General features: G+C 31.3%; 1 protein-coding gene and 1 long non-coding RNA gene across 6 annotated transcripts; one reads left to right on the forward strand and one right to left on the reverse strand.

Annotated features, from left to right (window-relative positions):
• The first annotated feature begins 293 nt into the window (after positions 1–293).
• Schip1 (Schwannomin interacting protein 1) lies at positions 294–26,859 on the forward strand. Of its 5 annotated transcripts, none has more exons than XM_089704164.1 (12): positions 294–516; positions 9,349–9,667; positions 9,971–10,131; positions 10,385–11,385; positions 12,029–12,123; positions 12,528–12,625; positions 13,761–13,887; positions 14,091–14,297; positions 14,597–14,772; positions 16,296–16,436; positions 24,301–24,434; positions 25,291–26,859. In XM_089704164.1, the coding sequence occupies exons 2-12, from the start codon at positions 9,355–9,357 to the stop codon at positions 25,373–25,375; spliced, it is 2,538 nt and encodes an 845-aa protein (XP_089560290.1). In that variant the 5' UTR covers positions 294–516; positions 9,349–9,354; the 3' UTR covers positions 25,376–26,859. The 5 variants fall into 5 exon arrangements, with proteins under 5 accessions (XP_089560290.1, XP_089560306.1, XP_089560280.1 ...); XM_089704180.1 differs by lacking the exon at positions 294–516 and adding an exon at positions 24,814–24,870 and having other exon boundaries at positions 9,340–9,667; positions 25,291–25,383; XM_089704154.1 differs by lacking the exon at positions 294–516 and having other exon boundaries at positions 9,340–9,667; positions 24,301–24,428.
• Positions 23,245–23,973, reverse strand: LOC149490405 (uncharacterized). The gene is made up of 2 exons (XR_016316684.1): positions 23,733–23,973; positions 23,245–23,429 (listed from the first exon to the last, which is right to left on the reverse strand). It is a non-coding gene; the product is annotated as an uncharacterized LOC149490405 (long non-coding RNA).
• Positions 26,860–27,200: the final 341 nt, after the last annotated feature.

The following is a 27,200-nucleotide window of genomic DNA, read 5'->3' on the forward strand; positions in this document are numbered from 1 at the left end:
ATTTTTTGATAAAATTATAGCATAAACAATGCGTACCTATTTGGTGAATGTTAATTAGTTTAGCATTTTTGTATTATTAAAAGCAATCGATATAAAAAATAAATAAAATGTGTATCTGAAATTATATTTACATACTATAAACCTTTTATAGTATATAAATATAATAATGTACGTAAGGAAATGGCTAGCCGCCCAAGGCTTGCAGTCGGGTGCCGGCGCGACGGCGGCGGGCGGGCGGTCGGGCCACGCGATCACTTTGCAACGACCCACGGGCGGGGTGCACGTCGCTCACCACGACATACGCCACCCATAACTACTATTTCTTATACAGTAACCTCGTTAAACACAGTGACGTAAACGGTTCTCATACATGGACGTATTGTGTCGCGACTCGTGAAATACTTGGTGATGCTGCATCGATCAGAGTGCTCTTGGACATATTAAAGATAACCTTGCTCGGTGCATTCATTATTCAGTGCCTGCGCTAAGCTATGGTCAGGATGGCGCCCTTTACAGGTACGATTCTCAAAATAAACTATGACACTGACTATGAAATGTGACGTCAAAGATCCCTCGCACTCCGAACGAGATCGTATTGCCTTGCAAAAATTGATCCTGCACTCGCATAATGCATGGATGCGTATTTCCATGTATAAGTAGTCTAGAACCTCATTCTAGAGTACTTTTTATATTTATTTATTTATAGTTCAATTATGATGTATCTACCTATTTTGTTATTTATTAATTACGGTAATGGAGGTTTGTTTTACTGTCTATGTTAATTGCATGTTTCTTGATGTTTTTTTTATTAGTGTCAGTAGGTATAATTTGCAAATGATTATAAGTTTTTAATAATTTAAAAAAATATTGTTGATCTTATCCTTTAGCTATTTTTAACTTAAACGTTATGAATATAAAAATTTACAATTGTCTATATTAATACAATCAAGTATCGTTAAACACTTCATTGTAGTTGTTGGTTTTATTTTAGCTGTTAGATTTGGATTTCGCTATTTTAAATTTGTATATGATATGTAGACCATATACTAGAATAGAATAGAATAGAAAACACTTTATTGTACAATGCACACAAAAACAAAATTTACAAAAAACGATATTTAACTTAAAATAAATGTACAATTTGGCGGCCTTATCGCTTAAAAGCGATTTCTTCCAGGCAACCTTGGGGTATAGGAAAAATAAATCAGTAAAAAGGTAGATAGTGCATAAATACGTACATTATACAAGAAACTGTAATTATACATAGATTACATATACTTAAGAATCAAATAATATTATACAAAAACAAATGAGAAATGAGCAGTATAGGAATACAAATATTAGAAGAGAGGAAAATAAATTTACATAAATAGATAACTAAATCAGCAAAGAACATAGACAAACAGCATTAGAGAGATAGATAGTAGTTCTTAACAAGAGTTTTAAAACTATATAAAGATTGGGCTTGCCTGATCGTTGTTGGGAGAGAGTTCCACAATCTTACGGCTTGTACGGTAAAAGAGCAATCGTAGAATTTGGAAGTGTGAACAGGCATACAAAGCGTAAGATTGTCGGAGGAACGGAGATTGAGTTCATGAGAAGACCCCATAAACACAAATCTTTTTTTCAAGTAGGAAGGAGTTCTAGGATATACTATGATGCGTCTTAATTAAAAAAATAAAATGTAATATTTGCTATGGACAAAAGAGGTATTGATACATAATTTCAACATAGTTACACAGTACACTACGCATAAAATGCTCTAGGTTGTATGAAACTAATCAGAAAATGTATTCACAGGATAAAAAAGGGCATTAAAATAGCTGTTATCTACGTTGCTTATGGAAAGGTTAAGGTCATGCCTATATGTAGATATTCACACCAAATAGCATTGATTAAATAATAACTAAAAGCGTGGAACGCTTTCGCCGCCCGTAAGCGCTATTTACGGTCCTCACGGACCATTTGCCTTCAGCCACTATATTGTGACTGACTCTCGTTATATTTTAAAGTCTTTGATGAATGATTGATTAAAGTTTACATTCTGAAACTAGAACTACAGATAATATATAGATTAAATGTGTTATTAATCATTAATGGACCTAGTCTAGATTGTTCGAAAAAGATTTTTCCTTGGGCAACTTTCATACAATAATTTTCTAATAAAATTAAAAAAAAGTAGGATCCAGTCAGCGTTTAAATATTGTGCTGTTATTGATGCTTTGTTTATGAATATTTCTCACGATGTACTACAACTTCGATGTACTATATTGATAATTATATTATAACAATTCTAATTTGTAAGCGTTATTTTTTATGAAAAACCCCTGAAGAGTATGGGTAGATAGGTAGGCCGGTCGAAAATAAAATAACTCGTATAGCAACTACGGAAAAAAATAATTAAACAGCTAACGACCGCTAATTAGGCTTGAAGTAAAAAAATAGTAAACAAATAGGCTCTTAAGAAGGTAAAGTTACATGGTAACGAAGGTGTACTTTTATGGTTGCTCAGAGACGGGAAGAAACGTTGAATAACTTACGATATTAAGGGCTCTTAAGAGTATTACTACATAGTACATAATATTTTATGGTTATGTTAAGAGATGTTTTTTACATGTATAAAATCTCAAAAGTTACTCAATGGGCTCTTCGTCTTCATCCTTTTTTATAGCAATTTGATATTACGTAATCTCAGCAAGAGCCTGCATCGTAATGCGTTTATGATAAGTGAATTTAGAAATTAATAATATGGTTTAAATGAATGCCTTCATATTTTCATTTTGTGAATGTTTACATGACGTATGTTTACTGACTACTGTTGTCTCAATTTGGTTACAGTTTAACAATTCGAGTTAATTTCTCACAAAACACTTCAGGGTTTGATATCTTCACTTCTTTGTGTCAGGGTCACGCCCAATATAATGTATGTAAGAGTAAATTATTTTATTACTATCATCAATTACTTAAATAAATAATATATCTATTTTAAATTTCATACTGAAAGTCCATTTGCTTTGTCCAGACTAAAGAGTCGACATTAATATAAATTCAAAAGTAACTGTAAAACTGTCTCTTGCAGACTCTACATTCTCAAGCTTATAACACAATAGATTATTTATTCTCTTGCAGTATATTTTATTTGTAACTTAGAGGAAGTTAAAAGCTTTATAGTAACTACTGTTTTCACAGCAAAAGCACTTAAAGGGGACATGATGTGGAGATGAAAACTATTACCAGCATGAATTTGCAGTGGTTGTTGTGTAGACGATGACTTATAACTTGCTTTGCCTCTTAAAAACGTCACTGTAGATAGGACACAACTTGATTTATTTTATTACTAATTGGTCTGGAAGAGTACCTGCTTGCAGTCAGTTCGTAGTTAACCTATTTCTGTGCCAGTTTAAAAGAGCCTACGTGTATAGGTACGTGTGTCTGCAGTCGTAGCAATTTGGGAGCATTCCAGGCAAAATTAGGTAACATTTCAAAACGTTTATTTTATGCGTAAACATTTTCTACAGATTACGTATAATAGAATTCTAGATGCTATATTTATGTAGTTTAATGCTTCACAATTATCAGTCCGACATCCGTCCTCATAAACTATAGCAGTGTCTCGTTAGGCATTTTTCTGTCTATTGTCTGCGCGGCTTTGTTATGAAGTCGAGGTTTTGTTTAACTTTTGTGGATATGGATGAATGAAGAGATGTTCTGTTCTATGTCTATAGTAGTGTCCCTTAATAATCTGTTCTATACTATATCAATGCTCTATGCAAATAATTATATTATTGGAATAGATATTATATTAGGATTTATGTCATGTAATATTAACTGAACACTTAGAAATAAATAGTTATTTAAGCTATGCTTTAAAATGATTACCTATAAAATTATGAATATCAAAATAAATATTTGAACTTACTAGAACTTTGTGATTAAACATAATTTTCAATTCAAATCAAAATAAGTACCTATATTCTAGAAAAAGTATAAGAACTAAGAAGTATTTAATATAAACGTATTTCTTATTTTATATTAATGAACAAAACCGTCGTTTCGTAGGAAAAATAAAAAAGTATCCGAAAATAGTTGAGAAATTTGTATGTATAACAGGGCCATTGACAGCGCTCTGAGTTATCCATCATTGTAGTGGCCATTAACGTGGAGCGGCGAGGGTGCGCCAGGTCATGTCGTCCTCTTGTCACCCGTTACTTTTAATAATAACAGTATCTACTTCAGTACAAACAGGAAAAACATATTTTTAATTGGTACTCATTATTGCTAAACAAAATATATTGTTAAATGTCCATTAAGTAATATTCATATACAATTTAGTGTTTTTTTAAACTTTATTAGACATTTATTAAGTATGGTTTCATGTTTTCACGTAAACAGCAAACCTCAATCGATATTTGCAATTAGGTAACGTACAAACAATATGCAAACCCTTTTCGAGGTCAAGACGTAGGTATTTTCCACGGAAATCGAAGTTATCATGCTATCTCTACATTGTCGACTCTCGACAGTATACTGAGGAAAATGTAAATAAAAACCTACCTTGACTTTTCAATATATGAACAAATGCGATGACATCATACTTGATGAACTGCTTCGATGAGTGTAGGTATTTATTATACGCTATTAAGGTTTTTATGCAATGGGATATAAAGAATCGTTTGTTTTGTTATTCCAGTGCGCAGTAAATCGATAGTCGTTCTGTAATTCGTTCATTTGAGGCTTCATTGGCGGGAGGGTTTTGTATCATGTTTTTAATATTAGATGCGGGCCTGAAGCGGGTTCAAGGGTCCATCACGGAGTTACGAACTCCTATTGAACTGCTCTTTGTATGCCACTTGACATAGAGCGACCCAGAAACGGATTTATGTTAGATTGCGACTGAGTATCAAAGGATACTATTATATTAACTCTATGGGGAGTGGGGTAGTCGTCAGTCGACCTAGTTTAGTTATTATCATACCTACCACTCACCACTGTTAAACTAAAGTTTAATGAAATAGCAAATAAAAGCAAAAAGTCATTTAATTCTTAATCTCATTAGTATAAGAGCGTATTCGGCCAGAAGCTGAAATGTAGAGTATTTTTCATGACCTATTTTTTGACACCTACACCTGATAACTGTTTAAAAGTGTTTTCATGATAGTTCGTGTTCATTATTTAAACCAAAATTCATTTCTAAGTTTTAAAAGTGAGTGATTAAAACAATAATGGTAATACTGGTAATACTGGTACCTATAAATAGCTACGGTAACTTGAGAAGGAAGAAAGCTGAAAAAATAATAATAATATTATACACAATGGCACTTATATTAAGGAAAAGTAGAAGAATAAGAAAGTCAATTCAAATTTGGCACCATTTGTATTCCCGAAGATCAAACAAGTATGCAAGGATAATAAACGTCCTGAGAACTTTCATCTAGAAAATATTATGTTGGGTTCCACTTTTCTTTATACGAAATACATAGTATTTTGCCCTTCACTATAATATACCTATTATGTATCGTCGGTACCTAATTAGATTACATATTTTCCTATAATATGATTCGCAAAACACGTAGCAAACATAAAAAATACAAATTACCTACCTAGAAAAACCTTATTGAATGTCTAGTCATTGTTATAACTTATAAGTAGTCACTATACTCACTACAATATTGTGAAATTAAATGATTGCGTGAATAGAATTTCTTAAGTCGTTATCGAAATAGAACGAAAACTGAAACAGTAGTGTTTTCATATTTTCATACTAGCTATTTAGCTAACTCCTAGTACAAGGCCACATAACTTTTTTATTTAAATCTCATTTTTGTACGGATTAATGTTCGGAATGATTAATAGGTATAATTCACCGTATGAATAAATGTATTTAGTAAGATGCAAGTGGTACTTTACTGTATGCTCATTGCTCGGTACCTACAGTTGATCGTATTATGTAATGTTTCTAATTCTTTTCAGAAAACTAAACCAAATTTAAATGGGAAAACGAACGAAAACGAAACGAACTTTCAAATAAACAAAAAATAAAAATTAAATCCGTTCACCCAGTCGACAATTTTGAGATTAAAAAACCAGAAAAAAACTCTCTATTTAACTAAGATCCTCCATATTTTGTTGAAACTCGGTTGAAAAATAAAATATGAATATTCGTAATTGCGTTGTTAGTTAACAATTATGTTATTAAGTAAAGTACATAATTAACTTTAATTCGTAAACCGTACTAAAAATAACTCAAATAAAATTTTGTTGATAAAATAACTAGGTATCTACATAAAGTCTTAAAGAAAGGTTCTAAACCTTTCCATTCAATGCCTTTGCCGTTTGTTTAGGGCGGTTTCAAGGACAATTTGGGTTCAAAGAAAATTATCAACGCTGAACAAAGACTGTTATGAGTACAATTAACAATTATGTAACAATTGCTTCATTTCGTTGCTTTTGCAAAGTATGAAAATTAGCAATAAGAAAATTAGGTTAACGACATTGTTTGTGTAGAGTTTTTACTTTTTACGAGATAATTAATATTAACGTCTCGTATTTTTTCTTGTTAATATTCCAGGTAAAAAACTATTTGTTTTAAAAGAATAAGTCGGTATAACATTAATACATTATGATTATTATTACTAATTGATTATGCACTTTTATGCACACTTTAGATAATAAACCTTTTACATACATACTTAGGTATCGCCTCGATTACTTAACTTCGCAGTAAATTCGAATAGCTGTGAATATTTCAATGTTTAAGAAGATTAAGTTTAATTGTGTTTCAAAAAAATCTTGTAAGCTTGCCAAGTCAGCATACTATATAAGGTTTTACATTATAAGTACAAACTTTGCTTGTAATATTTATATTTCATTCGTTCTCTTGTGACCTATTTTAGTATTGTTTCAACAATTTTGGATTGGATTTGGACGTATTATAAATGGAATAAAAATACCTAGCTTTGGCATAATGCAATACAATCTGTTATATTTTGTAGAAACGGTAAAATAGAGAGCCATAAATAATTACAAATTTATGCAAATTCAAAGACTGAAAGCGAGTCTCTTAAGTAACAAACTAGTTTAATAAATATTCTCTCACTTGTTTTGTCTTTGTGTAACTGATGTCAGACTTAATTTAATCGTAACTATAGCGAAGCGTAATCTGGAATGGTAATGACATGCATAGATAATAAAGTTTTTTTTACATAATATTTTGAGTAATAAATGCCGATTGGGTTTACAACAGCCTCTTCCAATGCCTCCAGAATTACAAAATATTATAACCATGCACGTCCTAGTTCCTCTTTTTCATTAAATAACCTCAGGTACTTACGCATTAAATTACCCTAAAGTTTCGAGCTTTATGAGATCACAGTAATCCTACGGACTTGGGTTCAAAAGTCAATGACCTTATGAAATTAACAATTTTACAGTACGAGATACATAGCTGCTTTTTATGATGTAGGTGTAATTATAAAATATTTAAATTACATTTTGAATTTATTCGAACTGTCGAATAATACAACCTATTGGCTATTGCAGCTTTATATACATATCTATACTCTATAGGTTACTATAATATGGTATTTTCAAGTAGTACATAATTTAATTTTAAAACACATTGAGCAATCATAATGCAATCGGGTGCGAAGGTCAGCAACTAACTAATTAAATCATCATCATCATCATTAATAAAATCGTAGAAAAGTTATGTCTGTACAATGAAAATATTAAAAAAAAACTTAGCAGGTGTTATTATTAAATCGATCCTGAACCCAAAACTGTAGTTAAAAAATTTTTTGTCTGTTTGTCTGTTTGTCTGTATGTTCGTGCACGCTAATCTCAGAAACGGCTTATCCGATTTAGATGCGGTTTTCACTAATATATTGTGGTAAGCTTCACTTAACATATAGTGTTTATTTCATGTCAATCGGTTCATAAATAAAAAAAGTTATGACCATTTAAGTAATCACGGCGAACATTTGCTAAGGCATTCTATACATGAATAACTTTATTACGTAAATTATACGCTAAAGTTATTCCTTGACATGTCCAGATGATCATATTGAAAGTACCGTGGGGTGGGGGGGGGGGTTTAGCTGAGGGGGTAGTAGGGGGATCAAAGGACCTTTATTTCGATTTTTGCTCATAAGTCTAAAACATGCACAAATAGCATTATGGTTACTTCTAGGTAAATTTTCTACATAAAATGTCTTTGAAATTATGTCGTAGGTATTATATTTTTAACCCCCAACGCAAAAAGAGGGGTGTTACGTCCGCTATGTGTGTTTGCGTGTCCGTCTGTGCAACCGTAGCACGCTAACGGGTAAAACGAATTAGATGCGTTTTTTTTTGTTACATTAGTTGTTCTTAGGTATAGATAGTGTATCAAAATCGGTTCATCCATTTATTATATATAGGGGTAAAAGTGGGAATGGAAAAAATGAATGTTGTCAGTTATACCCAAGTGATATAGGTATCAAATGAAAATAGACGACCTGTCAGAAACAATTAGTCAAATTTTATCAAAATCGGTTCATCCATTTATTTTATATAGGGGTAAAAGTAGGAATAAATAAATGAATTTTATCAAATATACTCAAGTGACGTATATAATGAAAGACATGACGTGTAAAGTACAATAAGACATATTTTATCAAAATTGGTTCATCCATTTATTGGATTATAGCGGTAAAAGTGGGAATGAATAATCGAATGTGGTCAAATAATATACTCAAGCGGCATATCAATTGACGTCTGAATTACAATTAGTCATGTTTTATCAAAATCGGTTCATCTGTTTATTACATATAGGGCACCTTAGGGGTGATATAGTGGGGATAAATAATCCAAATGGAGCACCAAACGAAAGGATATGACGTGTACATATAGGTACAATTAGACATGGTTTACATCAAAATCGGTTCTGCCATTTACTAGGGGTGAAAGGGAAAAGTTGAAAGTCTGTGAAAGTAGAAGGATATGGGAGCGGGAGGATAGCCATACCCTGGAAATTTTGAACTCTTTTGTACCTAAGTTTTTTTAGCTCAGTTTAGTAATAAATTTTACTAACAGTTATTTTGTGTTATTATTTATTTTATTTCTTAACTGTAAAATAATCTGTAAGTACTTATAATTTAGTTGTTTATGGTAGTACGTGTTTCAAGACGTGTTTACTCAATAATTGTGTGTTAATTAGTAACTACTATGCAGTCACTATTCCACGCGGACGAAGTCGCGGGCACAGCTAGTATTTAAATATGATTCAGTGAGTCATGCAATAAAATATGATGTAAAGCAATTCTATCTTATCGAACAGGACATTGGTTTAATTTAATGTATTTATTGCAGGTAACCATGAGGATCCTCAATAGAATTGACAACGGAAATGTAACAGCTATAAACAAAAACGATAACTTCATATACGAAGAATCAAATAGAGAAAGTTGGCAGACTGCAACGCTACATCAAACCAACAACATTGTAGATAATTACAATTCACTCAATATTTGTAATAATACAAATACTGTCGATAATAGAATCCTGTTCACAACTGAAAATACGGGCACAGGTGTGTCCATAGAGACGAAAGTTTGTAATCATCAATACCGAATAAATTCACAGAATATTCCTCCTGAAAATACGAAGAATATTGAAGAATATTTAACAGGTAAAACTGATGATAATTTAGTTCAGAAATTGCTTAGAATTTTTAATTGTGTGTACCTATGACGCAAACATGCTTTTTTAAATTAAACTATACGGATATATATTAGGTATATAAAGGTCTCGTTAACTAAAGATTCAAAATGTAGTAGGTACATACCTAATTTAATACAAGTACTTAAATTGTAGGAAAAATTAAAATAAACGGAAATGTAATAGTGAGCAGCCTCATAACGTTATAAGCTACACGTGTTATCTGGACTATATAAGATATAATTTTTCCTAAATTTGCATAATTTTTTTTTAGCAAAAACAAATGAATTATTTAATTCGACATCTCTTGATGGAGAGCAATTCTTGGACCAATCAGACACAGAAGACATGTCGGACGACGGCGTTCTCCCAGTACCGAGAGGTATTGTAAACCCAAACTACCCAGGTTTCCAGCATTTAGCACACACTTTACAGGTATTACTTGAATTGTACTAATATTAATGAAATTAATACACAGTAAACTGTTTACACAACGAAACCCGTCAAGTGCTATAACATTTAAATCAACGTAATGAAACCTCAACGACCAAAGATTATCAAGTTATGTAACGCTTATCCTAATCTTCCATCGAATACTTTGAAGAAATTAAGACACATTTCCTGAAACCCAACTTTAATAAGAGGTAAAGAGTTTATTATTTTAATGATTTTTTTTAATAAATTACAGGACTATTCCATCAACATAGAAAATTATTACCAATCTGAAAATGAAATGACTGACGATGACGTTGATACAGAAGTTACTGACATCCAAATGAAATGCAATGATCAGTATGAAGAAATGAATAATAACAACAATAGCAAATATATATACAAAAAGCTATCAACATTGGAAAGCCAAAATCCATTTAGTACGAAAATTGAAACAAGAACAGAAAAAGATATACCCGACCTCATAAAGACTATTTCAACAAACAACAATAATGAAGAATTAAGTTGTGATATAACCACATTTGATACTGACATAGAAAATAATTTTAACACGAAAGACATAATTGGCGATTTTAACAAGGAAATTGAAGATGAAATTAAGCAGTTACTTAATTATAATATTAACATTCAAGATGATCTAGAAGAACTTCGAAAAGATATAAAAGACAATTTTGAAAAGCCAATAGAAAATACGATTAACAATATAAGTGAAGTTGTAAATGGCGTTATAAAAAAACTAGTAAAAACTGAAGTTTGTGATGAAATTCAAGATTATATTTCAACGACAGACGCAAAGCAGACACCTGAAATTAGTAAAGAAAATGAATTAAATGTGAAAAGGGAAGTTAACTTAAGCAGACCTTCTTTTTTGTTGCTTGATAACAACAATCATATAACTGACGCTGTTTTATCGGATGGAAAAGAAGAAATCAATATCAACGAAGATGAATATGACACAGAAAAATTGAGTCAAAATGTTGAAAGTACCATTAAACAGTTGAGTACTGAGCTCAGAAAAATAATACCAAAATTAAATGAAATGCGTGAACGAGATAAACTTTGGTCTGAGAGACCAATAATAACAGATGCAAATTCAAACAGAATTTTATATAATTCCACTAATAGTTTTAAAACAAAAAAAGATCTTAGAAATACCACGCACTTTGAAAATAGCAGACCAGCACATAAATTAAATTACCATCGAGGGTTGAATAAAAATACAATTAAAGCTCAAAAGTAAGTGTGAAAATTAAAATAAATTAGTACAGTTAATATTATGTTAGGTATGTAATTTAGGTACTTGAATAAAATATGTACTTACTATAAATTATCGCATATACCTAATACATACTACTTTCACGCTAAGTACTTGGGTTTAGGATATTTTTATTTTTTAGGTTTTTAATATTCCAGTTCACTTTACTTACCTTAACGATAAATTTAATAAAATAACTTTATATTTTTGCAATTTAATTATATGTATTAAGAAGAACAAATATTTTAACATCCTTTAAAAACGGTTTCGATATATTTTTCATTTCTATGACACCGTTAAATATATTTTTTTTCAACTCAAACGTTTTTTCATATAGTAATCAGTAATGTACACGATTTTGTTTATCTCAGTAAACCGAACCTATTCATAAAGCTTTCGTCATGTTTATTGTGCGTGTTACAACGAAGCTTTGAAATAGACTTGACGCATTCTTATGAAGTTCTCTATCGAACTCGGATAATTCGTATCTGAGCATAAAGTAAAGTCATACACAATACACATTAGTTTACGCAGTGGTACTTAGTATTAAAGATGAGGTTAGTGATATAGAAAATATTACATCAAGAAAATTCAGATTTTAATATTCTGTTTTCATATTTTCAGTGAAACAAAAGATCCTTCCACAGGAAAGTCCAATTGTAACGCTCAAATGAACAAATCCGTCCAACAAGATAATGTAATAACTGACAGCGATTTTGGTAAGTCTTATATAATGGTGATTACTGATTACTCAAGTACCTACCTAATTGCAAACGATTATAAATGTATAGATACTTAATATATTTTACTTTGTAATGCTCAAATGAAACTGCAGGAACTGTGATGCAATATAGGTAACTATACTGTTTCATGTGATTTCGTATGATAGACTAATGTCGATATCTAATACCGTCCCTATTTGTACTTTTATTTTGGATTTGTTTTCTATCCTTCGACGATCGATGGACAGAGTATAGGTAATAGATGTAGATTTTTTTATTTCTATTATAATTTAACATCAATATGTTCGAGAAATATATTATGTAGGTATTAAACACACCTAGTTACTTTAGACGAAGAACACGAGGATTAGAATTAATTAAATACTATTTTTTTCTTTCAGAGAGCTTTGATGTTTACAATATAGAAACAGCTCTACCGAAACTAGATATTGACGCTATCGAAAACCATATAAAGGCGGCAAAAGAAGCAGAAAGACGGGTAAATACTTAAAATAATATCATACGGTCTATATATATTTAAATAATTTGAAAAACAAGTGCTTACTTAGTATATTTCAAAATAAGCGCCCAACAAAGCAACGGTGCATGCACACATATACACATGCGAATCACGTCTCACTACCTATTCATTATAATACCTAACTGTTAAAATTACCAATCCAAGTTGGAGCGCGCGAGCCTTTCTACTGTGATTCAACGACGCAAGCGAGCAGTCTTATAAACTTGTTTAGTTTTAACATTTTCATAACCCGGGTTTAACGTTACGAATTGGCTCATAAACTAAGTTAAAGTGTCATAAGTTTATTGTGATGGCGTCATTACCGTATTTTAATCCAGAACAAAGACATTACAAAAAGGATACAAGGTTTCTTTTAGATTTGTATACGATTACATACGATAATCATGAATCTGTTGATAACATTTGTTGTCTCGTAAGTTTTTATTTTTTATTTTATTTTTAATGTTACGGCATTGTACGCACCAAAGAGCACAGAAGAAAAATAAAAAAATAGAACACTCTTGTCCTTGCCCTAAATGACAAATTGTGTCAATCATCAAATCCGCATATTATTGACAGAATTGACAATTAGAGGCTTGATATTATTTATCTCAACGAAAATAAACCACCTAATATCTTTCAATATTGTTTAAAATTTTTAATATTAATTAATCGAACTTGTGCCATTTATTTTGCCAAAAAGTAACGAATACTGAATAGTTTTAAGATGTTTGAGAATATTATAGCAAATATTAAAAGAAAATTTAGCCAACCATCTGTTCAAACGTCTGACAAAGACGGTAACGAGAAACCCAAATATAAACGCAGTATATTTAAATCAAAAATTAAATTAAATGAACCAAAATTGAATGTGAACTATTGTGATAATTCTGCTATTAGTCCTAGAGTTATAAGTGGAGGGGAATATGCTCAAACTGAAATTGAGTGGCCTTTAATATCCGACAATAATCATGATATATTGGATAAATTCACAAAAATAATCTCGATACAAGATCATGATGCATTTGATAGAAAAGTACAGTGTTTATCTTTTATTTGAAGTAAAGCTTAAGAGCCATTATCAACATATTAATAATTCCTCTCTGTTATACAGAAACGCAATGACAGAGAAGAGATACGAAAAAGGTTAGCAATGGGTGTAGATACAGATGAATATTACAGTTTGGGTCATATAGATCGTCCAGGAAAGAAGCCAAGTTTACATTCACGCTTACAAAATGGTAAGTATCATTATATTCACTATGGTGTTGGGTAAAATTTAACAAAACTTGAAAATTCATTAACATTCAATAATTCGGTATCATTGATGTTTATGGAAGCTTGGTGGGCTTGTGTGGAACACTTGTTTCCTGTGAATAATTACAAATGGTGAAGGTTTATGCTTTCTACAATGGCTGATTGTGCTTTTGTGTTGTCAATACAGGCAAGAATTTACAAATTTGTTTCATGAATGAAACAGCTTCAGATAATGAATCACAGACTTCAGATTTGGATAGAAATCTACATTCGGACACAAAAAGTTTGTCACGGTCAAGTTTATTTAGCAAGAGTAGTTTTAACCATCCCTATCAGACGAGACCTCTGTCTGTGAACATTACAAGAAATGACAAAATAAATACTGTACAAAGCGGTAAGAATTTTGCATTTTTCTATAATATTTATTTGGACCTTATGATATTTTTTTATGGGATTCAGTAACAGATGTGACTAATGAATTATTTGGTTTCCATTATATGTATATTAGTTTGTGGGCATTGTTTGTCTTGTGTATTTTGTGTGTGCAGTGCTGTGTGATCATTATTATTGTAACTATTTTGATTACTTAACTTCAGAATTTTACATATTATTATAATATGATTGTATCAAAACTAATGTTGATTAAATAATATCTTTGAATTGATATAATTTTTAACCAATGTTTGTGTTTAGGTTTCAAATTCAATCCAGGATCGTTCATATCAAAGTCATCCAAATCCCGCTCTACACAATCTCTGAATCACATTGAATTGAAGGAATCAGACTTCTATGCTCTGCAATCTACCTTGCAAACTGAAGCTAGGATTGCTTTGGCACAAGCTAAGGAAATGGCTCGCATACAAATGGAGGTAATTATCTTTTTGTAGTATTTATTTGCATTTTATTTGTATGTAAGTTGGAAGCAGATGTTATTTCCTAATGATTTCGTTTCAGAATCATTTTATATACATTTTTATTTATACATTCAGAAGGAATAATTGGTAATGGGATACTTTTGTTCATTTTGAAATTGTTAAAAAATATTTTAATAGCTTGTAAAACTGCTATAGTCAATTTAACTAAATAACTATTCATTGTTATCAGATTCTCTCATCTTTAAATGCTAATATTTTTACTGAGGTTTGCATAAAAACTGGAAGGTTGTCTATTTGTAGCTTCTGCTCTTTTTTATGTAAAATGGTAATTGACAACATTTCAAAATTTTAAGCTACTTATTTTTTTATTTAAATGAAAACTAGATCAAAAATTATGAAACACGTATTTTTTAATTTTTCTAAATATCGAAGTTTTCATTCATATTTTTGAGTTTTAAAATAATTTCATTCTAAAATGTCGTAAGCGCCAAATGACGTCATACATACGGAGGAATACATTTTTTCCTTTGCCACATACCTAGTTTAAATTAAAAAAAATACTTGACAGTTGATATTTTGGCACATTTGTCACTTTGATTCTTCAAGCTTTGTAAATATTGTAATTTGTTATTTGCTGATCCAAATTTTAAACAAAAGAAACTTATTCACAAGTATTGATGATGATGACTTTATGCAGGATTTGTTAAGGGGTGCTGAAAATTTCTGGGAAACAAATATACAATCCCAAAAACGTTGGAAAGTGTTAAATAAATACAACTTTTAGTAAGTAAACAAAGTCTTTTATTTCAATAAAATTATGAACACTATAGGCACTATTTGTATAATATAAATGAATTGGTCCAACTCCAATCAAACAAACATCGCGCTAATGAGATTAAATTAGAAAACCAAAACACAATAACACGATTTAAAAGTTTGTTGACATGAATAATTCACAAAAATGACATTAATATGAAATTTGACACATGCCATACCCTGTAAACGTCAGTGATAGTTTTTTTTTAAACTTTTTTTAAATTAGGCTAAGGCTCATTTTTATTCCTCCGTATGTATGACGTCATCATCACATTTATCGTTTTTATTTAATTTCTCTTAAAATATGCGATTAAAAAATGAAATAATTTTTTTTCTGTAATCGCAAGAGCAAAATAAAGAAACGGTTTTTTTCTTTCATGGCCTTATAAAAAATGAAATGTTGTCAATTGTTGAATGATTGTGGTTATATTGTTATATATTTATTTAAAAAATAAGCAACTTTTTGAAATATTGTAAGAAACAGCAATGTACAGTTGTATTCGTTAGGTTTTTTGCTATCTAGGTTTCTAATTATGAAATACAGGTTTTAATTCTATGGGGGTTCCCAATAATGTCCCTGGTACTTAAAGTAAAGTGATATCTAAAACTAATGTATGTATATTTCCTATGTTATTTATATATTGTATTCTTTATACCCAATTTTATTAAGTTACTCTAACAAAATGGCGTGTTTATTTCAGCATGAACGTCGTAGTCGACCCGTATCGCCGGTGACAGAAATGTTGCGCCGCAGTATGGAAAAGGCAAACGTTCCTCTGGCCCCAGACCGTCGCCGAGTTTCCCGGCAAATACTTACTGATATGAATATAGCTCAGTTGCAGGTGAATATTAATTCATGAATACAGATATTTTTTTTGTCAATTCTGTTGATTTTTTCTTTGTATGTAGAATAGCTGGCATATAATTTTAATTAAAATTTAAAAATGATCCGTAGACGTAACTTCTTCAAAGTAGCTGATAAAACATAATATTAAAAGCTTATTAAACAGGCTATCTTCCCCACAGCGAAATTACCACCATGTGCATCAACTTTGTATAAATAATTTCCTTAACTTGTATAATATATCCAACATATCTGAAATTATAAATAATTCTTGAAAATTTTAAACTTTATCCTTAATCCTCATTACAATATTTTATGTCAGACTTCCTAATTATAAAACTTTAATGTCCAATTATTTTTATCATATACTTCCCGACATAATATTGCTTTGCTTTCGATGTAAAAAAGGTCTATGAAATTTGAAGTAAAAACCCCTTGCTGTAACTATGCGAATTTATCATAAAACATGAAATTTTATTATACCTAATATACCAGTTGCCTGGCTAACTATCTTCTGTAATCATAAAAGTATCATAATCTATGTCATTTAATCATGTTTTATCATAGTTTTCTAATGTTCTAACAGTAAATCGAGGCTAGCACAAATGTACTAAATTATGGCTGTGAAAATAAGTCAGATTGTAATCGTAACGCGTCAGGAATAATTTATGCGACTTTTTATATTTAGTTATAAAAAACCTGCTCATAAGACTCAAACTAATCCAGTCGTGGTTAAACTTAACCATTAGATCAAAAATAAATATAAATTATATTATGGTTGTTAGTAATTATTAAAATAATTAAAAATTAAAATCAATTTTGAAATATACTTCACCACTACTATGGATGCGCTCTGGTAAACCTTTGACTAAGCTAAAACAAATAAAACTTTTGTCGCTCAGCAATAATGCAGCTGTCAGCTGACGAAAGATTTTTTCATTTGGTCTAGTAATTTTGAAGCTTATTTGTTTAAACATAATTGTTTCAAGGATTATTGTTTAAATAAAAAAGTATTATCAACAATAAAATATAACTGAGTCAAATATGAAAATACAATATACATTGCGGCCTTTTCGAATACAAATGTTACTTTATTGCGCTATCGCATGACCTTCACGTATTTTTTCACGATTAACTTGGTCGAGTCACGCGTAGTATCGTCAAACAATAAGCATTGTATTTGTTTTTACAAAAGAAAACCAATAAGTATAGCTAATGCGACCGGATTTTAGAGTACATGTACGTACTACGTAGTTTTCGAAAAGTGACATGAAAAAAAAGCAACAGTCTTGCGAAAATTTTAACATAAGTCATAATGCCTATGCCGCTTGAAATGTATCCATTAACTACTTGCGATAATGAAACAATTATTATTGCACTCATTAGTTATTACCACAGAACAGTAAAAACATATAGAAGTGCTGTAATGTCTAATTAGTATGAAAACCAGTGTCGCCAAAGCCACACATTTAAACCGATAGTTATACAGTACACTACAAGTAAACTATGCCTTTGATTGGACAGCTTAATTTGAGTAAAAACTGACTTAGGTTATAAATTCAGCATTTCAATATGTACCCTAACGCACCATGTTACGGTTTATTTTAGTACTAGCTGTTGCCCGCGACTTCGTCCGCGATTACGTCGTTTTTCGTCATTCGTCGTTTAAAAAAAATACGTGACACTTTATTTTTGAATGTTCTTAATTGTCTCTTATAAAAATTAACTACATTTAAATTGAATACTCTGATAAGAAAATCTTAAAATCGGAGGACATCGAAAATCTGAGGAAAACATGAGTGAATTTGATTTAAATTCTACATTACTTAGTAATTCAAATAATAATCCAAATTAAATGTAGATTAACAGTTTGAGCGCATCATTATATAATATGTACCTAAGTATTAAATTACGTTAGTTTACATAGTAATTTTACTAAAAACACGATGACTTTCTTTCGCGCTCGGTACAACAAACTAAGCATGTTTGTGGTACGTGGCCCGCGCCACTCGACCCCCCGTGAGTTCCCCTCCGTTACTATGCGAAAATACATTCGTCGCAAGGAAAAATTGTAATATTTTAAATTCGAGAAATATTGATTTCTTGTATTCGACTATTCGTTGTAGTCGAATACAAAATATATTTGAAGAAACTTAGGTTGGCCTTCAGGCAAAAGGGATCCTATCAAATGATAAACTTGACCTTGTATCTTAAAAGTAAGCATGAAAGGATCCTCTGATAATTGTTGAGCACCAAAGGATCATTTAAAACGCACTACTATAAGAGCGAATATTGTCTAAGAACTGTTTAGATTGCACATGTTCCTCTAAAAGTAGTGATTTCAAAGGTTCTGGTGTATCTTCAAACGAAAGCCGACTCCTTACTCCTCTTTAAAGCATTACAAAAAGAACATACTACGTTAATATCGCCTATACAGAAGATGATCTGTAATCAATTGTGAGGTTATAAGCAAACCCACTTTTATATTTGTCGGACCACACCACCGAATTCGTAGATTGATCTTCTATGTTTACCTCTAAGTCATTAAGACTCGAAATCTGTCTACAGTAAGACGGGCCTCTCGCTATTCGTCCGTTTCAAGAGACCAAATAGTTTCAATTCTTAATCTTTCATTAAACAAACTTATTAATCGTACTTGTCTCAAATAATGGTAATATTCGCGTCCCTACTCTAGTCATCGCTTATGCTCATGTTCATCTTCAAGGGATCGAATAATATTATGGTGCACCCTATCATTTGTCAAACGGTCTTCATATTGAGTAAAAGTTTCAGATTATCGAGATAAAATATGCCATTTGCGGTCAGCTGTGAGACGTTATACCCTCTCAGTGAAGGTTTCGGTCTCACAGGATAGTACATGCCGTTCGCGGTCAGCTGTGAGCCGCAATTCTCGTTGTGAAGCGGTTTCAGGTTCTCGGCATAACACATGTTGTTTTCGGTCAATAGTAAGCCTCTTACCTCTAACGATCCTTGAGAACTCTTATTTCTCATTTTCTTAGCTTTGCTCGAATTTCGATATAAAGATTTTTTAGGTGGCACTGATGCGAGTGAATAAAAATTAAGTTGAAACGGACTGAGAGTGTTATAATCATCAATCATCATCATCATCAATACATATAATAAAATTGTGGAAAACGATGTCTGTACAATCAAAATATGTAGAAAAAAATTAGCAGGTGCTATTATTAAATCGATCTTGAACCCAAAACTGTAGTTAAAATTTTTTTTGTCTGTTTGTATGTATGTTTGTGCACGCTAATCTCATAAACGGCTTATCCGATTTAGATGCGGTTTTCACTAATGTATTGTGGTAATCTTCATTTAACATTTAGTGTTTAATTCATGTCAATCGGTTCATAAATAAAAAAGTTATGACAATTTATAAGTAATCACGGCGAACATTTGCTAAGGCATTCTATTGTACACTGTACAGTGTACGATAAAACGTAATTTATCTGTTATACGCTACAGTTATTCCTTTACATGTCCAGATGATCATATCAAAATTCCCCAAGGGTTTGGGGGTAAGCTGAGGTAGTGGGGGGGGGGGGCGGGGTCAAATTAACATTATGGTTACTTCTAATAGGTAAATTTTCCACATAAAATGTCCTTTAAATTATGTCGTATTATATTTTTAACCCCCGACGCAAAAAGACGGGTGTTATGTGTTTGACTGCTATGTATTTCTGTGTGTGTGTGTGTGTGTGTGTGTCTGTCTATGGCACCGTAGCTGGCTAACAGGTAAACCGAATTAGATGCGGCTTTTTTTTTGTTAGGCAGCATATTTTCCGACGCTGGTTCTTAGATAAATTGTATCAAAATCGGTTCATCCACTTATTATACCTACATAGGGGTAAAAGTGGGAATGAAAAAAATGATATAATAATTTATTTTTAGAGATCGTCGGGAAGTTTATGAAATTATTTATTCCTTTTTCTATACACTTTTCTTCGATTAAACGGTTTAGTTACGTGCTCCCTCTCTCTCTCTTCAGCCTTTAGTTACGTGCGTGAGACAGGAAACATCTAATTTGGATTTGTTGCTGGATTTGATAAAAATTGAGTATCGATTAAGCTGATCAGTGGCTACATCATACATTATTAAAAACATCCATTTAAGAAAGGAAGGAAATAGAATTTGCTCCTCTCCCCCCCTGGTTCCTAAAAAATACTATGACATAATTTAAAATAAATTTTACGTAGAATTAGTTAGGCATTTCTTTTTTGATTTTCGATATTATACTAATCATAATTTTTAATTACAATATTATGTAGTAACTATTTGGTATAGGTTAGGCATTTCATTTCTTGATTTTCTTTAATAAGTTGGTACGTAAGTTTTTTAGCTCAGTTTAGTAAGAAACTTTAATAACAATTCTTTTAATTATTTATGGTAGTACGTATTTACTCAATAATTGTATGTTAAGTAGTAATTCAGCATGGGCGTAGCCACGGTGGGGCTGGGTGGGGCGCTTACCCTGGCTTTGATCTGGTAGGTACCAATTGTGAAGTGTAGGAAGAGTGGGCGTGGGCGTTGGCGTGGGCCTGGGAGTGGGCGTGGGAGTGGAAGCATGAAAATATTGCCCCACCCTGAGCCCATGGTCATAGGTCCCATAGTCACTATTCCACGCGGACGAAGTCGCGGGCACAGCTAGTAGACAAATATAATCAGAAAGCTTTGAACTCCTAAGCTCAACCATAAAAGATAGACATTTATGATGTCAGGAGATATTTTTTATATAATATGGAGAACATTTCTTTCATACTTGATTTCTGTGTAGCTTTAACCCGTAGGTTGCACACGCGACGAAAGCTTAAAAATGGAGTTACTGCTCTGCTCACGAATATGAAAAATAATTGTACCAAGTTTCGTTTAAATCCGTCGAGTAGTTTTTGTTTCTATAACGGTTATACAGACAGACAGATGGAAAAATTTTTGGCGTCAGTGTCGATCCCAAATCACCTCGTGATAGTTATTTAGGAAATATATTTCATATACAGAATTGACCTCTACAGATTTAATATAAGTATATAAGTATACATATAATTAGATTCCAATTTCCATGTAACGTTAAATTCGACTATACAATAACTAACAGACAACGCAGGTTACTCTCGTTTCCGTAAGTTGAGGCGGCTACATATTCGGTCCTCATAACTTCACTTTTTGTGAACGAAACGACAGCGCGGTTTAATTCGATGCCAACACCATCAAAAAAAAGGAAATATTTTTAATTGTGAAAAAATATTATGATTTACACTATTAATACTATTTTAACATTAACACAAAATATAAGACTGTGAGTGTGTAAAAATAAATCCAGCTAGTTTCACATCAAACTTATGTTTTTAATTAGGTATACGACATGAAAATATTATATTAATTACCAAGCAATAATCATACAGGTAAATACTGAACAAAAGTATTAACAGTCAAAGTATATTTTTACTTACAACATGTAAATGATGAAGGAATAATAATTATCAACGAACTAACCTTTTTGTATTATTGTTTATAAATATAAATTCATAAACAATAAATTTATAAAGAATAGAAAAAAATCGACCACTAAAGAATGCTGGTTCGAGTCCCGCCTCGTTATCGAATTTTTAAAACACGAAGATTTTTAAAAATGTAACCAATGAACACAATCAATATTAGATTAACTGTAATGGTGTCTAGTTTGACTTAAAATAATAAACATCTACCCTCAGTTTTAAAAATGTAGTATATTCACAGTTCACACGAATTACAAGCGCACCTTATCAAGTAGGTACCTCTTTTTTAGAGTATAAGTATTCTTTGCACCTTATAGGGAAGGGAAAATATGGGTTAAAGAGTTAAATAAATAAATAACATAATTATATTTAAATTATTAATTTTTAACATTGTGTCCAGAAGTGTTAACATGTAAATTGATTTGATTTTTACGAAATCTCATAGATGGCGCTGTTTCAAATTTGTATACTAATAAATTCATTAAACTGATTCTCTGCCCAAATTACGTAAATGACATAGTTTTTATTGTGTAAAGCTAGATAATAGCATGGCTTACCCGAAACCAACATTTAAACATGAGTCTTTAGATTGTACGCTGTCGTAATACACGGAATACGTAAGAAAAAAAAAGGTTCACAGCTCCTCCCCCGGAGGTGATAGCATGATAATATGTTTAAAAAAGCCTCACTCGACCTGTTAGTAATATTCATGCAAAATTTGAAGTCAATCTATGCAGTACTTTTCGAGATTAGCCTGGACAAACATACAGACAAACAGACAAACAGACAAACAGACAAAAATTCTAAAAACTATGTTTTTGGCTTCTATATCGATTATAGATCATGGATTATGTATTCTTTTAAAAAAATATTCAATGTACAGTTTTGACTTTCCTACGATTTTATTATATGTATAGATAACATCCCTAGGTATATTAACTGTTTTGTTTCTCATTGCACAGAAATTCCAAATTCGAAAACATTCAGCTACTCCACAACAGAGGGCGTTAGTTTTCGATAGATATAAATTTGAAACGCATTACGCAACACATAGAGATAAGGTTGAAATTTGTGTCACTCAACATTAATGACATTAACTTGATATTTATCTGATGCTATGCTCTGAGGGATGTCAGCCTTGTTATCGATAATTCACAAATAAATATTTTTTGTGTATTTTTTTTTCTTTCTTTTATATGAGTATAGTATAATGCGTCACATTTTGGAGTATGTTTATTACTACTAAGTACGTCTTTTTATATTATTATTATTAAATAAAAAACGGAATAGAATAGTATAAATCTATATTTACAAAATACAAACAGAAAATATGCATTATTTTAAATCTTGGAACTGCTGTAGGTTTGATGTATCGGTGGCCTTTGTTAGACCGCTTAGTACTGTTCGGCATCCAGTTAACTCGTCACGTTGCATTTATCCATTTCTCTTTTAAATTAGCCTCTTTGGGAAATCTATAAATAAATTAGACAAATGATAGCTAAGGAAAAATAAAATAAAATTTTATATTTATAATGTTTGTCTTTTCTAAAGTATCGATACTGTCGATATGCGCCACAAGCATCACTAAAGCGACATTCGTTTGTTTATTGCAATAATATTCCAGAAAGTCTTGTTTGCTGTTCAATCTATAATAGTACTAATTTCTTATGGTTTAAGGTTCATTTTGACTAGATATTTGTATACAATTTTGACAAATTACGACAAGCGAAGTTATAACATAAAATATAATTAAAATAAATTAAAATAAGACTAACCGACGGTATGAAATGCCTTCATTGCTGATATTATTTCGTCTGCTATCATTTTTGCACTCTTTATACCGAACAACACGTCCTAATTAATGAATAAATATGGAAAAAAGGTTTGACAGCTGACAACCGACTCGAATATTTTTCTGCGCACAACTGAGAGCAAGTTAGGTGATCTAAACTTATCATTGACACGTGGGCCACGCCCACATCACACTTCTATCTACTTTACTGTTCTGTGGTTATTACGTTACGATTCAAACAATTATTGTACATAATATCTAGTACCTATATAGGTAAATAGTACACTAAATAGTAAATAATGATTATTTTGAAGACTGCCTTGATTATGAAAACTACTGAAATTGTTATTTGAATATTTTAATTGATTTATGCCTTATTTTTCTGGATAAATTGAGACTTGACCAAAGATACATAATACCATAATACTTATCTACTCAAAAAATAAAAGATATATTATAAAAAATGGCGGTTAACATAACAAATGGCGGTCTTAACACTTTTTATCCTCTCATCATAAGAAAACAATTAAATAATATCTGATAAATTTCAGGTAATAGTGAACGAACTGCACTCCCAGATAGAATCTTTGAACGACACTCTAGTTAAACTGCTGATGGCCCGCGACGAACTGCACATGGGACAGGACTCGATGCTCGTTGACATTGAAGATCTCACCCGGTACCTGTAAGAATATTTCTTTGTTTATTATATTATGTATATTTATTACATAATCTGATTTTTTTAGGCCTGGTTTAAATAATTCTTATTGTTATGTCCAATTTAAGGTTTAAGAAGCCATGACAAGATGAATTGACATAATATACCAAATATCTATATATTTTTTAAACAATTACAACACCTACCACAACAACACTTATCAGTTATCAGTGTAGGAATAAAATTTCATTCAAAATATTTATTGAAATAATGTACATTTGTGTTACATTTAGTGATGAAGGAAATATATTGCGCGGAGCTATCTTCATTACAATCAATTATGTAAAAACTGTACTAATAGAATAAATTCAATATAAATAATTATATTATTAAAATATTTGCACAGATCTCAAAAGCGCCAAATTCAAGAAGGCTGCAGTAAATAGTTACTTTATTATATTCGGTTAGTTCTTAGTTTTGTTTTATTGAATAACACGATTTCATGTAGTTAGATTTAATTAGCTTTATAGTAATAACAACAATTTAACAATTTAGCTATATATCTCAAATTCTTAATAGTTTAGTGTATCTTGCAGTAAATTCTTAATAGTTTAGTGTATCTTGCAGCAAATTCTTAATAGTTTAGTGTATCTTGATAACATACCTCATGGCTAAATCATTATTATGTGTCTAATGCTACCTAATCTTAAATGAATTTTCGTCAGTATTTCGTCTACATACTTAAATTAACTATAATGAGAATAGAAAGAACAAGTGAACACATGTACAAAACCATATGACATATTAAACTACAATAAAGGCAAACTTCTCTAATAATATAGAATCACTCGCAAAAATATATAAATAAAAATATTTTTTCCAGCGGTGTAAAGGAGCAGACTAAGAAATCCAAAGGCATTACGGCAAAATCCGGAGTTAGGAGGCTCACGTCTCTCGTGCACAAATAACTGCATGTTAAGCTTTAGTTCTACGCTGATTATTGCGGGCCTGCTCTTGTTATCTATTATATTGTATATTACCGTTTATGTTAAAAAAAAAGACGGGTTGCACTCCGGGAGTGCCGGCAGAAGTGAAAACTTGATTATTAACGTTGAGCATGTTTGATATTTTGGAATGGTATCCGTCTTACGCTTTTTCGATCAGGTCACGTGACCTGACGCGAGTTTAAGATTTTATACCCATCACAGAAAAAGTGCTCAACGCCGCTAAAGAAGTTTTCACTTCAAAAATATGGGGCAATGGGCAGCGTTGGGCGAGTAGAGGAAATCACGATAGTGTAGAGGGATTAAATGTCTATAATCGGCCGTCATTGTAGATGTTTATACATAATCGCCATAATGGCGGCAAACATCGACGATCATTTGTTGGGCCAACACTGCCCATTGTGAAGCAAGGCCCATTACGCAAACTGTAGGCGACAAATGTAACGCTAATAGTACAATTTTGCATGGAACTAGATTGTTGTATATAAACTTGTATTTCGTATACATTTAAAAATATATTCTATGTCATACTCGATTGTAAAGCGAGTATCAATTTAGTACCAATTTTATTACCAGTGTTCATTTGTAATTTGCACTTCCATTACATGTAGAAAATTACGTACCAACAAATTATGCCTATATTAGACTCTATTTCTCAATATCTTAGTAAGGGTTACACAAAATAATGTAATGCCGTCTCATGTTATTGAAAACAAAAGAAAGAGATGGCCATAATATCTTTTAATATTCAAGTAATATTACTTTACGATTGAGAAATAAGGTCACTGTTATATATTAATAATAATTATTATTGTCGTATTAAGGAAATCTCACTTTTTAACATTGCTAGAAATATACACAGATATAAGTCGTATACGTTTTTTTAAAAACATGGTGCTACGACGTTCGCTTTTTGTCTCAGTTTTATGATGGAACAGTAAAACATAAGTTTTATGGGCTCTATACAAAGTATAAATTTCTGAGAAAAAGTGTAATAATAATAAAAGTTGGTTCTTAGAATTCATTACAAAATTTAACTTACTTAAATTTTCACTCTCTCTTTCTGTAGTATGTAAATTACACATTGATAGCCAACATTTTCATATCTTTATTGATATTACTCAATATTATAATACCGAAAGATAAAACTAACATTTAGACCGACTTAGCTGTTGTATATTTCTTGTCTTATATACTAAATTAACAAAGTAGGACTGAAATTTAATTATAGAAAACGTCTTACTGTGTTGTTTTATTGATATATTCATATTCATACTAATTTTTTGTGAAAAACTTAGTTCCTATTTTTTTTAATAAATTAACATTAAATGTTCCTTTTGCTTCGGACTTGACGTTTTCTATAATTTTTTATTCATATTTTGCTTCACTATGATGTCTGATTTACATTTAGATAAATTTGTGATTTGCAAATACATATAATATGTAGTATAAATGTTACGGCTAAAGGTAGGTGAGAACATAAACTTAAGATTAGCCGGCTAAACTTAGGTTTATTTTCGACGAGGTGTTAATGTTAGTTTGTTCTATCTTTAGCCGGCTAAACTTAAGTGTAACCGCAGGCCCGTGGCTAAAAATGTCGGGGTGGGTAGATTTGGTTACTATAATACATGTAAGGAACAGGGCGAGTGTTTTCTGGCACTTCGCCGGCTGCTGCCGCAGCACGCTCGCTGCGCTCGCTCGGCTCGTGCGGGTCTTAAGAGTTCTAACCTAACCTAACCTAGCCACCAGCTTTCTGCCCTGAGTCGGGGTGGGTAGATTTGGTTACTAT

This window comes from Colias philodice, chromosome 2, assembly GCF_061535455.1.
Source record: "Colias philodice isolate Cphi_HAF_F1 chromosome 2, ilColPhil1 Martin Lab GWU primary, whole genome shotgun sequence".
Classification (NCBI taxonomy): Eukaryota; Metazoa; Arthropoda; class Insecta; order Lepidoptera; family Pieridae; genus Colias; species Colias philodice.